Source organism: Centrocercus urophasianus, unplaced genomic scaffold (genome assembly GCF_019232065.1).
Source record: "Centrocercus urophasianus isolate 14NV4802_14NV808 unplaced genomic scaffold, USGS_Curo_1.0 seq_12, whole genome shotgun sequence".
Lineage (NCBI taxonomy): Eukaryota > Metazoa > Chordata > Aves > Galliformes > Phasianidae > Centrocercus > Centrocercus urophasianus.
Window position 1 is genome coordinate 350,324 of NW_024884364.1, and position 15,377 is coordinate 365,700.

Below are 15,377 nucleotides of genomic sequence, written 5' to 3' on the forward strand. Positions count from 1 at the left end.
TCATTTTCTGTCACAAACAGGACCAGTGATTCAGTCACTGAACTAAACTGCTCTAAAAACATTTTGTAAGCTAAAAAACTTTCATTGCTAATGGACAGATTACGAGCCACTACTGAAGTGGGCTTTCAGACAATTTACAGCTGAAGACTTAATGAAGTTCAAAGCAATTCATCGTAGTCTCCCTTCATAAAGGACCCAACTCCAAATTAACTCACAATTTTAGGTTTCATTGTGGGTCAACGTTACATTATTTTCTCCTTCTACCAGAACTACTCTTAATATCTTTGAGTATGTGCAACTATTCAATTCCTGCAGATATAAGAAATAATTATTTTCCTATTTATTTTATAGCTAATTTTCATAACAACTCCATTTTTTAGTTTTAAAATGTGATTCATACAGTCTTCTCTTTCCTTTTAGATGAGAATGAATTATTACAAAAACTGCAATTTAGAGCTTTCAACTCTAAAAAGAGAAAGTTAATTAATTGACATGAACACATACACATTGCCTATCACAGCTGTACACTTCCTACATAGCTTTGATAAAGACCTCTCTTGAAGTGAAAGAACAATACTGAAGGAAGAAGTTATTTAATACAGGAAACAAAACCTATGTATTTTACTGATGGCATGCAGGGCTAGAAATGACCAGTGATGAGAAGTCACAAGCTGGCAGATGGTGCTGAATGTAACCCCAAAAAAGGAAAACTGAAAAAAGGCACAAGGAGAGAGGTAGAGTGAGGTTTCCACAAAACACAAGCCATTAAGTTAACTTCTATTCCTTCTTGCCACTAAGTTAAAAAATTTGAACTCTGTTGAGGAAATACTGGGTACTTTCAAGTTAAATATTCCAGAACTATATCAAAACAAAAAATGAAATGCAAAAACAAAACAAAACAAAAAAAACTCAAAGGCTGAAATACATGCATATGCTTTGTCATTTTCATAGCTAAACAGATTCCCCAACTCAGAGAAATAGGAATATCATGCAGAAGAAAAAAATTAAAAATAATTATAATAAACTGAGATACCTGTGCTATCAAAAAGCTTTTGCTACAAATTATGAACAGATTGATAATGAATTTTGTTAGCTAATGAAAAGAGAATAGTGTGAATTTAATCTAAATCTATCTTTGCAACACCATGTTGTCCATACTTACTTAATACAGGCAAAAGTTGTTTGCAACCCTGTCATCCACCATATTCAGCAGTGTTGTGCAGATTTTCTATTGCGCACTGTTCCCCGCCTTACAAACAGCGGGGTTGCACAGAATTCAGTTAACACACTTCACTGACCACAAGTCAGGTGGTTAACTGTACATTTATTTAATACAATGTCCTTAAGCAATTACAATCTCAGTTAGCAAATGCTCAACAGGTAACAATTCCAAACATATACTAACAAACAAATCGTCTTAGCAAAGCATACAACTTGCTAAAGGGCAAGGGGGCATGCTGAATGTGATGTGCACTCCTAGCTCCCCACCAAACCATTAGATAACTCACGGAAACTCTGAAAGTTTATGCCACACTCCGTGAATTGCCAGGTAAAGGAGTCTGTCAAGGCATGGTATTTGACTGAATTCCTTGAGAGAGGGCCATAACCAATATCCCCCGGCAAGAAGGGAGATTTCTAAATACTGCTAGGGAGAGTAGTATGACCTGATGTTTGATGGTCAGTTCAGACATTGGTGCATGTAGTGTGAAGGTCTCAGTTCAGATCAGGGGAGATCCCACTCAATAGTGGTCCCTACTCTGCTGGCATCTGGTCTCTGCTGATATTGTTACTTAATTGCTACAGTGCATGCTGCTTCTGCAGTGCGAGGTTAGTCTCATAAGCTATGTGTAGCCCGCTTCATAAAAGAGCAAGGCCTCCCCTGGGTCCTGCAAGAGTTGGTTACACTTCTTTTACGCCTAAAGCCATGGAACCACATCTGTGAGTGCTGTCATATGGTTTTGGCTTGGTGCAGCACCGGCTTGACGTGAAACAACATGACAACAGTGTGGCACTACATTCAGCAAGAAGTTGCTGGGTCAGGCTCTTGACATCAGTTCAGATCATGATCAAGAGGGGCAGTCGGGTTTATCGGTTCTCTCAGCAACACAACTGCCATAGGCTATGCACCAAGATGGCAAACAAGACGATTATGCAAAAAACTGCTATCAGACCTTTGACTGGTCTTCGCCTAATTATGTCTTTCCCTTCAGCATACCTTTTCAGGAGAATCCCACAAACCCCACCATGCAAAGGGGTTGGAAATACATCATTTTAAAGACTCTTCAAACCCAAGACATTCTACAATTCTATAATACCATTAAATGCAAAACAACCTAACACTAAGTGAAATACAGGTGAAAAGTAACAAGCTGTTCCAGTTAAAACAGTTGAGTAGGAATACATTAGACTTGGCCAAAAGGAATTCTTTCAGAAATTCATCTTTTTGGAAGTGACTATCCACATGTCAGATATAACGAGGTAAACAATGATGCAGTCTAGTATTGATTAACTGCCGCTAAATTAATGCAAAAAAAAAAAAAAAAAAGAGTATTTATCAGTATAGAGGAATCACAGAATCATTAAGGTTGGAAAAGACTTCAAGTCCAATAGTCAACCCATCAACACCATGCCCCCCAAACCGTGTCCTTCAGTGCCGCAACTATATGTTTCCTGAGCACCTCCAAGGGATGGTGATCCCACCACTTCACCGGATAGTCTGTTTCAATCAACATCTGTCCACTCTTTCTGAAATTGTTTTCTTCCTAATATCCAATGCAAACCTCTCCTGGTGCAACTTGAGGACATCACCTGAGTACTGCATCCAGTTCTGGGCTCCCTAGTACAAAAAAGACAAGGATCTCCTGGAAAGAGTCCAGCAGAGGGCCACAAAGATGATAAAGGGCCTGCAGTACTTCTCCTATGAGGAAAGGCTGAGCAAATTGGGTGTGTTCAGCCTTGAGAAAAGAAGACACAGAGGGGATCTGATTATTGTGTGTAACTATCTTAACTGTGGGAGTCAAAAAGACATGGCCAGCCTCTTCTCAGCGGTCTGTAGAGATAGGACAAGGGGAAATGACCATAAACTGGAACAAAGGAAGCTGCACACCAATATACAAAGGAACTTCTTCACAGTAAGGGTGACAGAGCACTGGAACAGGCTGCCCAGGGAGGTTGTGGATTCGCCTTCTCAGGAGACATTCAAGACCTGCCTACCTGTGCAGCCTGCTGTAAGGGACCTGTTTTGCAGGGGGGTTCAACTAAATGATCTCTAGAGATCCCTTCAAGCCCCTGCAATTCTGTGATTCTGTGATTTCCTCTAGTCCTAGTTACCTGGCAGAAAAGATCAACTCCCATCTTGCTACAACCTCCTTTCAGGTAGTAGAGAGCAATAAGGTTTCCACTGAACGTCCTCTTCTCCAGAACAATCACAGTTCCCTCAGCCATTCCTCATTCCAGACCCTTCATGCACTTCATTGCCTTTCTTTGGAGGCACTCCAGCTCCTTCTTGTAGTGTGGGGCACAACTGTACACTGTACTCAAGGTGCAGCCTTACCAGTGCAAAGTACAAGATGATGTCCCAGTCCCCTAGTCTTCCCTAGTCCCAGTGGCTATGGTAATTCTCATAGAAGGTGGGACATCACTGGCCTTCTTGGCCATCTGGGCACACTGCTAGCTCATGCTCAGCTGGCTTTCAACTAACCCCCCCAGATAATTTTCTTCCCTGCAGTTTTCCAGTAACTGTGCCCCAAACCTGTAGTGATGCATGGGGTTACTGTAATCAAAGTGCAGGACTTCGCACTTGATCTTGTTAAAGTTCATACAACTGGCATCAGCTTATCAATATAGCCTATCCAGATCCCTCTGCAGAACACTTCCTACAAGCAAATCAACACATCCTCCCAACATGGTGTCATCTGCAGCCTTACTGAGGGTGCACTCAATCCCCTTGAACAAATCATCAATAAAGATACTGAACAGGAGTGGCACCAATATTGAACCCTGAAGAACACCACTAGTGACCAGTTGCCCACTGGATTTAACTCTATTCAGTATAACTCTCTGAGCCCAGCTGTCCAACCAGTTTTTTACAAGGGAGACAAACTTTTGTTTCTTAATAAAGATATTCAAATTGTATTACAGGGTAAATGACACAGGAAAGGTGAAATAGTCACTCAAAAGAATTACCTCCATCTATCTTCAGTTTCAAAACAAGTATTTGTGAAAGCATGAAGCCCTAGAATAAAATTATGATCTTCTGAATGGAATGGAATATTATTTGCACTTTCATATCCACATAAACACTCTTTGAAATAAGATAAAAACTAATGTAGTAAGAGATTGTAGCATGAACAGGAACATAACAGTAAAAACAAGAAGTAAAGGATGGAAAAAAAGTTTAATTATGGTGAAACAAAGACTAAAGCATATGTTATCCCTTTTTCAGAAATAGCTTAATGCTGTTTTGTTTGACTAGCTGAGCTTGAGTCATCTACGTACCCTCATCACAAAGGTGTCCTACAGCACTGAGGGGTGTGTTTACAGATGACACGAAGTTTGGCAGGACTGCTGATCTGCTCAGTGATAAGAATACTTTGCTGAGCGACCTAGGTAGGTTAGATCAATGAGCTATGTCCAATTGTATGGTATTCAAGAAGGCTAAATGCTGTGTGCTACACTGGTCATAACAATCCCAAACAGAGGCAGAAAGCTGCCTAGTAAAAAAAGATCTGGAGCTGCTGGTCAACACCCATCTGAACATAAGGTATCAGGTGACTAAAAAGGCCAACAGCTCCTAGCCTTCACCAGAAATAGTGTGGGCAACAGGACTAGGCAAGTAATTGCCTTTCTGTACTCAGCACTAGTGAGACTATACCTCAAATACTGTGCTCAGTTTGGGGCCCTCACTACAAAGATGGATACTGAGCTGCTTGACCCTGTGCAGAGAAGAGTAACAAAGCTGGTGAAGGGACTAAGAAACAAGAGTTATAAGGAATGACTGAGGGAACTGGGGCTGTTTAGTTTGGAAGAGGAGGTTGGAGGGGAGATCTTATCACTCTCTAAAACTACTTGAAAGAAGGCTGCTCCAAGTAGGTTGGTGCTCTCTTTTCTCAGTTGACAAGTGACAGGATGCAAGGCAATGGCCTCAAGTTGTGTGTGGGGAAGTTTAGATTGGTTATTAGAGAGAATTTCTCCACAGATTGGGTGCTTAGGCATTGGAAAAAGCAGCCCAGGGAAATGGTGTAGTCCTCATCCCTGAAGACATTTAAGAGATGTGTGGATGAGGCACTAGGGACATAGTATAGACACAGACTTGGAGAAGATGGTTGTACTGAATGATCTTACAGGTCTTTTCAAACCTAAATGATTCTAAGATTAGGGGTAACACTGTCAGCAGGTCAAGGGAAGTGATCCTTTCTCTCTGCACAGCACTGGTGAAGTCAGTGCTGTGGCCACTACTGGGCCCCCTGGAAAATATGGATGCACTGGTGCAAGTCCAGCAAAGGGCCACAAAGTTGTACTGAGCGACTGGAGCATCTCTCATATGAGTTGAAAGAGCTGAGTTTGATAAGATCCTTCTGGAACCATCTCCTTTGCAGGCTGAATAAGGTATATAAACAGCCAATGAGAAGGCATAAAGAAGATGGAGCCCCTAGTGCCTACTGTCAGAACAAGAGACAATGGGCACAGTTTGAAACATAAAAAATTCTATCAGAATAAAAGAAAACGTTTTTTTCTTGTGAGGCCAGTCAACACTGGAACAAACTGCATATCGAGGTTGTGGAATGACCTTCTGTGGAGATGCTCAAAAACTGAGTGAACACCACCCTGTGCAACCTGCTCCAGCTGACCCTATGGAGCAGTGGGGTTGGATGAGAAGATGACCAAAGGCTCCCTCTAACCTTCTGTGCCTCTGCCTCTGTGATTCTGCCTGTCTGGGTTCTGGAGATCACAAGATAAACAAATAGTTTAGAGTCCAGGTTTCAGAGGATGACTTAGGTAACAATAAACTGTTATCAAGCTGTTACAAGAAAATAATACAGAAACACTAGCCTCACAAAATGGTTTAACTATCAGCTCAGGACAGTTTTGACTAACACACTGCTCAGTATTTCATACATTGTTCAAAAGCAATACATCAGGTACCAAAACAAAAAAAAAAAAAAGCATAGCTCCTACTTCCTGGAACAAGGGAATGAAGCAATGAACTTAGAAAGAAACAGTAACAAATCAGTTAAATGGCACAAAATCTCTAATTCAGGTAGACAGCAAAACTTTTATGAAATTTACCACTCTTCATGCCAAATTGCACTTGTTCTATTTTCTGTCAAAATAAAAATGAAGGAAATAAATGAAAAGAAAAAATCTGAATTAACATTCTAGAACTCACTGTGGAGTTTCAGTCCATGTCCAGCTTTTTTTTTTTAGCTTGAATGGGAAGCTATTACTAAGACTGAAATGGCAAAATGTGATTTCCATCCTGAAGTAGGATACACAGCTACTAGATTCAGATTCTTGTCCTACTTTTCTCTGGAATTTCACATAAGAATGTTTAATGGGAATGGAGTGTATGAGTGATGAGACACAAGCTGTTGGATGATATCCCATAGATGTTATGTTTTGAAGAACAATAGAAGTAAGGGTAAATGTTCTTGCAGTAGACTAAGAAAACACTTCTAGGCATGTCGGCAAATGCATTCACAGAAGCATTCATTCTATGACCCAATTACCACACAGTCAACAATATTATTGTGTAGATTGTAGATTGTCCAACTGTGTCCCATTGACAGAACAAGAGACTGAAGCAATCCCAGTTCAAGTCTATCCACAGAAAGTTTTCTTACACCACAAAGTAATAAAACAGTAGACTATCCAGGACTGGAAGGGAACCGTGGAGATAAACAAGTATGACCTAACAATACAAACCAATTGAACTTAGCTGCTCATCATACACCACTGTCCTATAGAACATGACTGTCCAACCTTTTGGCCCACCTGAGCCATACCAAGCAAACAGGAATTGCCATGGGTCACACAAAATGCATACAAACTCAATGTATTTAAGAAACAAATTTTACATAAAAAACAGGGAGGAACAAAGGCATAAAACTAGTTGGATGTCTAACTTTGTTTTTGTGGAACTAATGCATCAGATTGGTTCAATGGCAGTGGTTGCCATTCCTAGTGACTTCTGCACGTGTTCATCCCAGATTTTTGATTAAATATTACTTTTCCTGTGCTTCATCCTTGACAACAATTGCTCACAAATGTACGTACTGCCAAAAAGTAATGACATGAATAAGGTGTGACTGTGAAGTGAGGGATATTTTTCTTTGGTAAGAGAGCGCTTATGCAAGTCTGGTAAAGAGACATGATCATTTTTTTTTCTTTTTTTAAAGTTGAATGTCCGATGGCAACAATATGCATTTAATGTGAAAATCTGTAAGTCATACATTTTTGTTGGCCAAATGGACTTTCAAATATAAAAAAAAAAAAAAAAAACCAACCCTGAAATCAGAAAATCTAATCTCAAATTTCTTTATCAAAATAGAAAGCACACCTGCATATTTTTCACTGTTCATAGAACTGTTTTAGGCAGTGTATCAAAATGCATGAAATTATTTGACATAACTTGATCTTGCCATAATTTAAGTTTCATTCCAAGCACTAATATTGTCAGAAACATAGTACAGATAAGTTGATTTTCACTTTGAAGACACATGTTCAACTCATTCAAATGAGTGGCCAAATTCAGCAAAAATGCTAAATCTTTGAGCCATTTTTAATCTCCACATTCTGCAACAAATTCTCCTTTTGATTCCAGAAAGGACATGATTTCACTTTGCAAAGTCTTTTAGCATTTTACCCTGAATTAGCCACCTTCATTCAGAAAAGTCAACGATGACCTCATAATCAGCCTCTATGCTTTTAAGGAACTCCTAAAACTGGTGATGATTCAGTCTCTTGGGCTTTATGAAATTCACAGCTTTGAAGATTCGCGTGGCATTCATTTTTAAAGCTTTTACACATACATTTTCTTGATGCCTGATGCCATGATATTTTATCTGAGTTAGCAGAGGTAATTGCATCATCTTCTATTAATCTTGCAAGTCCCTTTTTTTTTTACCAACAACCACTGGGGCATCATCAGTAGCTATACCACATATGTTGACAAAGAAAATTGCTGTAATTTTTTTTTTTTTTTTTTTTTTTTTACTGCTTCATTCAAAAGAATAGATTTAGTTGTGTCTTTCAATGGCATCAAAGAAGTCATTTCTTCATTTCTTCAGTGATATCATATTTGTTATCAACATCTCTAACAAAAACAGCGAGTAGAGCCATATCTGCAGCATCAGTAATTTAATCTATCATCAAAGAATAAAATTTGAAATTAACAGTTTTACACTCCAAATCTTTTTCAATAGATTTTTCTATTTCTTCACTTCATCTGTCCATAGTCAAATGGACATATAATATATAATTATAATGTAATATAATCAGTCAAATGGACATATAATATTTGTCATAGACAAACTGATTTTAGAAAAATATGCTTTTTCTTTTTTTATCATAACACGTTATATCTGCCATGCTTTCTATCCATCTCTTAACAAACTCACCTAAGTAAATGGTTTTAATTTCTTTGCAGATTTTCTATCACATGATTAGCTTTTATAACAGAGTTTATGTGAGTTTTAACTTTTTTGAAAATGTTTTGTTGAGGTAACAGACCTTTTTCAGTTCCATTAATTCATCTTTACGAAGCATTCCTTGATGTGCACTGAATTTGGCAGCATGTTTCTGCATATAACGTCTTTTCAAATTGTAATCTTTGAAAACTGACACTATTTCCTTACAAATTAAACATAGTGCTATATTATTTGTCTGCACTGCACTGTGCCCTGCTTGTGCCCTGCAACTAGGCCAGACCAGGCTGCTCGAATGGGGCAGACCTGCAGCCATGATGATGCAGCAGCAGGGGGTGAGGGCTACAGAATGAGCTGAGCTGGACTGCATGCGGGCTACAGGCCAGATATGCCTGCTCTAGACCCATCTCAATCTTCACAGCCCTCCTTTGAATACGCTTGAAGAGTTTTAAGTCCTTCTTACACTTCAGCACCCAAACACACACACAGTGCTCAAGGTGAGGCCACAGCAGTGAAGAGCAGAATTAAACAACCCCTTTCCTTGACCAGCAGGCAGTGATGGACCTGATGCACTCCAGGATTCAGATGGTCCTTTTGGCTGCCAGCGCATACTGTCAACTCAGATTCAACTTGCCATCAACCAAAACCCCCACTTCCCTTTCCATGGGGCTGTTCTCCAACCTCTTGTCCTTCAGTCTGTACATATATCTAGATGTGCATCTGCATTAACCTATATGGCTACTGTATTAGTATATTATATAACAGTTGCACAAAGATTTTGAATAGAAATAATTTATACCAGTCATACCATCTCTAATGTCAGATCAGAGCACTTCTCCCTTCTACTGATGCTAATATCAACAGTGGTTTAAAAAAAAAAAAAAAAAAAAAAAAATGCAGAAGAAAAAGACAAATACAGTCTTTATAAGGATGGGTCCTCAGTAACCTAAAATGTAAGAGAAAATAATTTATTATAAACTGAAAAGACAATTCCTACAATCTACAGTTTTATAAAGACTTTCAATGTTCTAACACTCGCAATTACTGAGTGCAAATTTTGTGACAAGAACATGGTTTTGCTACTTTTCCCCTCTCTTGCCACTGCTGTCTACATCGTAGGAAAAGCGAGGATTATTTCTTCATTCACACTTATGAGAGTTAAAATTGTTGGGTTTTTTTTCCCCCAACCTTACATACCAGCTAGGGTATGCTTAGATAAAAAGATAAGCAGATAGTGAGAGACTCAACTGTAAAGATTAGAGAAATGGATAGTACAGACATGATAAACAAGAGATAACAAATTACAAGAGAGAGATTAAAAATTGGTGGAATCAGGCTGTAAATACCATAGCAAGCCCTAGATAGATTGTGAATCTGGAGTACTGCAATCACAAAAAATATTCTCTTCTTTGAATACATCTCAGTCACATTTATTCAATATTGAAGTGTAAAAATATTAAATATCAAAAATGCTAAAAATGCAATCAGTCAGTCCCTAATACAATGATATCACATTCTGATGCACATGTTGTAAAGGGCAGGTTGTACAGGGTCTCCATGTAGAAGCAGATGTCCCTGGGGTTAACGCTAACTAGTGCAGGATTATGGTGGTATGTGGCCGCATGTCACCGCCGGGCTGCTGCCACTCGGCCCTCCCTCGTACAGTGGGAGGAGGCAGGGAAGCCGGTGACACTTTCAGCAGGACTGGCCCGGGCCTCCAGGCATTGCCACAGCATCGTCTCGCTACGCCTCGTTGTGTCACTCGCCTCCAGCGAAAGCCCCCATAACAGAACTGACCAGCAGCCCTGCGCCTGCGCAACCAATTACGGGAAGCGGAGCCGGGCCTAAAGGTAGGTGCGGCACAGAGCTGGCAGGCTTGCCTCTTCGCAGTGAAAGCTCATGGAACAGAATATCCCAGAAGCTATGCTAAGAAACACGGAAGAGAAGGAAGCGATATCAAGCAATCAGCATGGCTTCACTAAGGATAAATTCCACCTGACAAAGCTAGTGGCCATTTATAATTTTTTTTTATTTATTTATTTTTAAACTCAGCACTGGTGAAGTCACATCTCAAGTACTGTTTTCAGTTTTGGGCCTGTCACTACAAAAAAAAAAAAAAAAAATTAAAAAAAAAATTAAAAAGACATCAAGGCCCTTACAGCATGTACAGAGAAGGGCAATGAAGTTGATGAGGGGTCTGGAACACAAGTCTTACGAAAAACAGCTGAGGGAACTGGGATTGTTCAGTCTGAAAAAAAGGAGGCTCAGGGAGGGACCTATAGCTCTCTGCAACTATCTGAAAGGAGGTCGTGGCAAGTTGGAGGGTGGGGGGAGTGGGAGGACCAGCCTCTTCTCCAGCACAATTAGCAATAGGACTAGAGGGAATGGCCTCAAGGTGCCAGCTGAATATTAGGAAAAATTTCTTCTTTGAAAGAGCAGTAAGGCACTGGAACAAACTGTCCAGGGAGGTGATTGAGTCACTGTCCCCAGAAATGTTTAATAAACATTTAGATGTTGTAGTAACAGATACAGTTTTTAACAGGAGAAATATTGACGGCAGGTTGAACTGGATAATCTTGGAGGTCTGCCAACCTTGGAGATTCTCTGATGGTGCAACTGTATCCGTGGACAAGGGAAGGGCCACTTACCTCCTTTATACTTCAGTAAGACCTTTGACACAGTTTCCCATTACAACCTTTTCTCTAATCACAGAAAGACAGATTTGATGGGTGGATGGCTTAATAGATGAGAAACTGAATGCAAGATTGTACTCAGAGCATGGTCGTCAATGGATCAGTGTCCAGATGGAAATCAGTAACACCTAGACAGGTTCAACAAAGCCAAGTGCAAGGTCTTGCACCCGGACCAAGGCAACCTCCACTATTGATACAAGCCAGGGGATGAAAGCATTGAGCACAGCTGTGATAAAAAGGACTTGGGGGTACTGATGGATGGCAAGCTGGACATGAGCCAGCAATGTGCAACCCTATCCCAGGCTGCATCCAAAGAAGTATGGTCAGCAGGACAAGGGAGGTGATCCTGCCCCACTACTCTGAGCAGGTGAGACCTTACCTGAAGCACTGCATCCAGATACGAGTCCTCAGTACAAAAGAAACATGAGCCTGTTGCAGTGTCTGGAGGGCAGCTGCAAAAATAATCCAAGGGATGGATGCCTCCCCAGTGATGACAAGTTTGAGAGAGCTGGGGCTATTCAGCAGACAGAAAGCTCTGGGGAGACCTGATAGAGGCCTTTCAGAAGGGGACAGGCTCTTTAGCAGAGTTTGTGGTCAAAGAACAAGGGGAAACTGTTTCAAACTAAAAGAGCACAGATTTAGAGTGGATATAAAGAGTAAGGTTTTGGTGGTTTTGTCTTTTGTTGTTGTTTTTTGTTTTTGTTTTTTGTTTTGTTTGTTTTGTTTGTTTGTTTTTTATTTTTGTTTTTGTTTTTGTTTTTTTTCTTTTACAATAATGTAATGAAGTACTAGAACAGGTTGCCCAGAGGTGGTGGATGTCCTGCCCCTGGAGACATTCAAGGTCAGGCTGGACAGGGCTCTAAGCAACCCAACTGAACTACAGATGTCCCTGTTCACTGCAGGGGAGCTGGACTAGATGATCTTTAAAGGTGCCTTCTAACTCAAATGATTCTATATTTACAAATGTATCACATTGAGATGGAGTTTTTGGTTAATGCTCAGACTTGAAAGGGATTGTGCAAATAAAATGTTAAGTCAATTCTCTTTTATCTAAGGATAGCACTTGCACAATTTTACAATTGTGAATTACCCTGTAGTTTACAAAAATTCTTGTTAATTTCAAGAAGGTCACCTGCATTCAAATAAAAATACCCAAGGACTAATAGGAAATTTAGGATTTCAGTCTTGTCTGGATTACAGATTAGCGATGATAATTATTAGCAGTTAACTGCTTTTTCCTAGAAAAACTATAGTTTACATGCATATATATAAAACAATCAAGCCCAACACTCCTGATAGCCTATACTAAGGTCTTCCAAATATGGAATGGAATGGTTCAAGGTGTTGCACTTGCATCAGTGCAATCCTTGACATATGGCATGCATAGACTGGGCGAAGTCATTGAGAGCAGCTCAGCTGAGCAGGACCTGGGGGTCCTCGTGGACCAAAAGCTGGACACGAACCAACAGCATGCTCTTGCAGCCCAGAAAGCCAACAGTATCTTAAGCTGCATCAACAGAGGGGTGGCCAGCAGGACAAGGGAGATGACTGCTCCCCTCTAGTCTGCCTTTGTGAGGCATCCAAATCTCAGACCCCCAGCACAATAAAGATGCAGAGATGTTGGAGGAGGTTCAGAAGAGAGCCATAAAGATCGGCAGAAGGCTGGAGCACTCACCTATGAAGAAAAATTGAGAATCTGGGCTTGTTTAGCTCAAAGAAGAGAAGGCTCTGGGGACATCTCATTATGGCCCTCCAGTACTTGAAAGGAGCTTATAAACAGGAGGGGGACATAACAAACAACTTTTTACATGGTCTGATAGTGGTAAGACAAGCTTTAAACTAAAAGAGGGGAAAATTAGGTTAGATGCTAGGCAGAAATTCTTTACTCGGGATGGTGAGGCACTGGAACAGGTTGCCCAGGAAGCTGTGGATACCCCAATTCCCAAGACGTTGCCCAGGTTGGATTGGACCCTGGGCAACCTAATCTAGCTGTCAGCAACTCTGCATGTAGCAGGAGGGTTGGAACTAAACAATCTTTAAAGTCCCTTCCAACTTAAGCCATTCTACGATACGATTTTGTGATAAGAGCCAAATTCCCTTCTCAATATTTTAAATGCTTACAATGATCTCAGTGTGAATTCATGTGAACGTCTCTACTTTACCCAACATTTTTAGCTTCAGATTTCCCCAAATTAAAAAGAAATGCATAGTACTTACCAAAACAATGAAATAATACAATCAACATTATTTTTATAAAGCACTGAGACACATCATATCTAGATGAAAGTCAATCAGACTTCAAAATGAACTCTAGCTACTACTTTAATTACAGTCATCTTAAATGAAAGACAGCATTGGTGGGGAAGTAGTAAGTTAACACAACACCATAGTATTAATATATATTTAGAAGGGGCCTAACCCAAAACCTCACATACCTATCCATCAAATAAAATTATTTATGTCTCAACATATCTTACATATTGCTGAATAGCAAGGGTATTTCATTTCAGGAAGAAAAAACAAAAATACTGACTGACTGGTTCCTTAGACTCAACAAAAGGTCTTAAATATCTACTTAGAAACTACGTACATTTATTTAGGTCTGTGTATTCTAGTATTCTTACATTAATCACTGCAACTAAGAAAGCTAACGAAATTGTTTAATAAACTGGGGTTATGGGAGAAGCAGCTAGCAGATGAAATTGCATTACTTTTCAGCTTTTTCTGTGAAACATCCATGAAAGTATACAAAACAAGTTCCATAGCAGAAAGAAATTGTATTATCACAATTGTTAACAGAAAAGCAGAATCTTCTCCTGTAGTTTCAATTCTGTCAAAATTTAAAGTCTAATACCTATGCCAGAAAATTTTGGGGTATGCAGCCATTATTTTTTTGTTCACTCATTTCAGAACAGAACTCGCTTTAGATTTCTTCTTTATGCTGACTTTGGTGTTTCACAGCATATTTGGCTGACCCAAGAGATCACAGGATGCCACCACATTCTAATGCCTTTTTTCACTCTCCAACTAAAAAATACCAAGTCTATTCCATCAACAAATACAGGTTTTGTCCTACGTGGGCTTTACCATAACTCAACCACTACACATTCCTTTGTTTCTCTCTTTACTGGCTTTTACATTGTGTATCCAAACATCAGAGGCACAAAATAGTTCTTTTTCTGCATTTTCACAATCACTTCACTAATCACGTTGTCAAAGTCTCTTTTCATTGCATCCTCACATTGGAATTTTCAGTAATTTGAGGTTCCATCTAATCTCCTTCCAAAAATCTCTCTTCCAAACTTAACATGCTTTTCCCATTACGTCAGTTAAGCTCCCTTTAGCTGTTCCTTCCCCCCCCCCCCCTACTCAGATGCCTAAGAGCTTGCTACCGCTTTCACATCTCAAAAGCTCAACTACGATCAGAAGCGCAAGAAAAAAAAAACGTTCACAGTGGTTTCTCTCCCGGAGACGCTGCCTCAACCAAAGCCGCGCCCGCCCGCAAGAAGCTGGAACCGGGGAAGCAGCGCACCGCATCGCACCTACCGCATCGGGCCGACCCCACCAAGACGCAGGGGCAACCTGGGACGGGACTCGTCGCAGACCGCTTCGCACCCACCTTGCCGCGCTGGGCCCCACTCACCTGCCCCCACTGAGCGCGCATCGGCTCCGCGCGCCTTCCATCCTCAGCCCCTCCTTCACTGTAGGACCTCGGCCGACGCACCCTGCCTCGGCCTCACCGCTACCCTCGGCGACGGAACTCGTAACTTAAGTCCTGCGCCATTGGCCGAAGGCACAGCACACTTCCCCACGACTGGCGGCTGCGCCCCCTCAGCTGGCAAGAACTCGAACCGCACATGCGCAGAAGCGGCAGCCAGGTCAGCGCCGAGCCCCGCCTCCTCCCCCCTCCCCCCCAAGCTCGCCAGTTGTCCTGGTGGCGCAGGGCACTAAACTCTGGAACGCACGAGGTGTGGGGGTGGGAAGACCCGTTGCACTTACTGCCCTCCCCCCACCCTCTGCAAGGAAGATGAGTCCGGAA

General features: G+C 40.9%; 1 protein-coding gene across 3 annotated transcripts in view; it reads right to left on the reverse strand.

Moving 5' to 3' along the window:
• TULP3 (TUB like protein 3) overlaps positions 1 to 15,181 on the reverse strand; it is a 34,842-nt gene extending 19,661 nt beyond the window's left edge. For 2 of the 3 annotated variants that reach the window (XM_042809969.1, XM_042809968.1), the window contains exon 1: positions 14,982 to 15,181. In XM_042809969.1, the coding sequence (XP_042665903.1) occupies positions 14,982 to 15,022 (41 nt within the window). In that variant the 5' untranslated portion in view covers positions 15,023 to 15,181. The remainder of the gene's footprint in view (positions 1 to 14,981) is intronic. The other variant, XM_042809970.1, reaches the window with a different exon arrangement.
• Between the last annotated feature and the right edge of the window lie 196 nt (positions 15,182 to 15,377).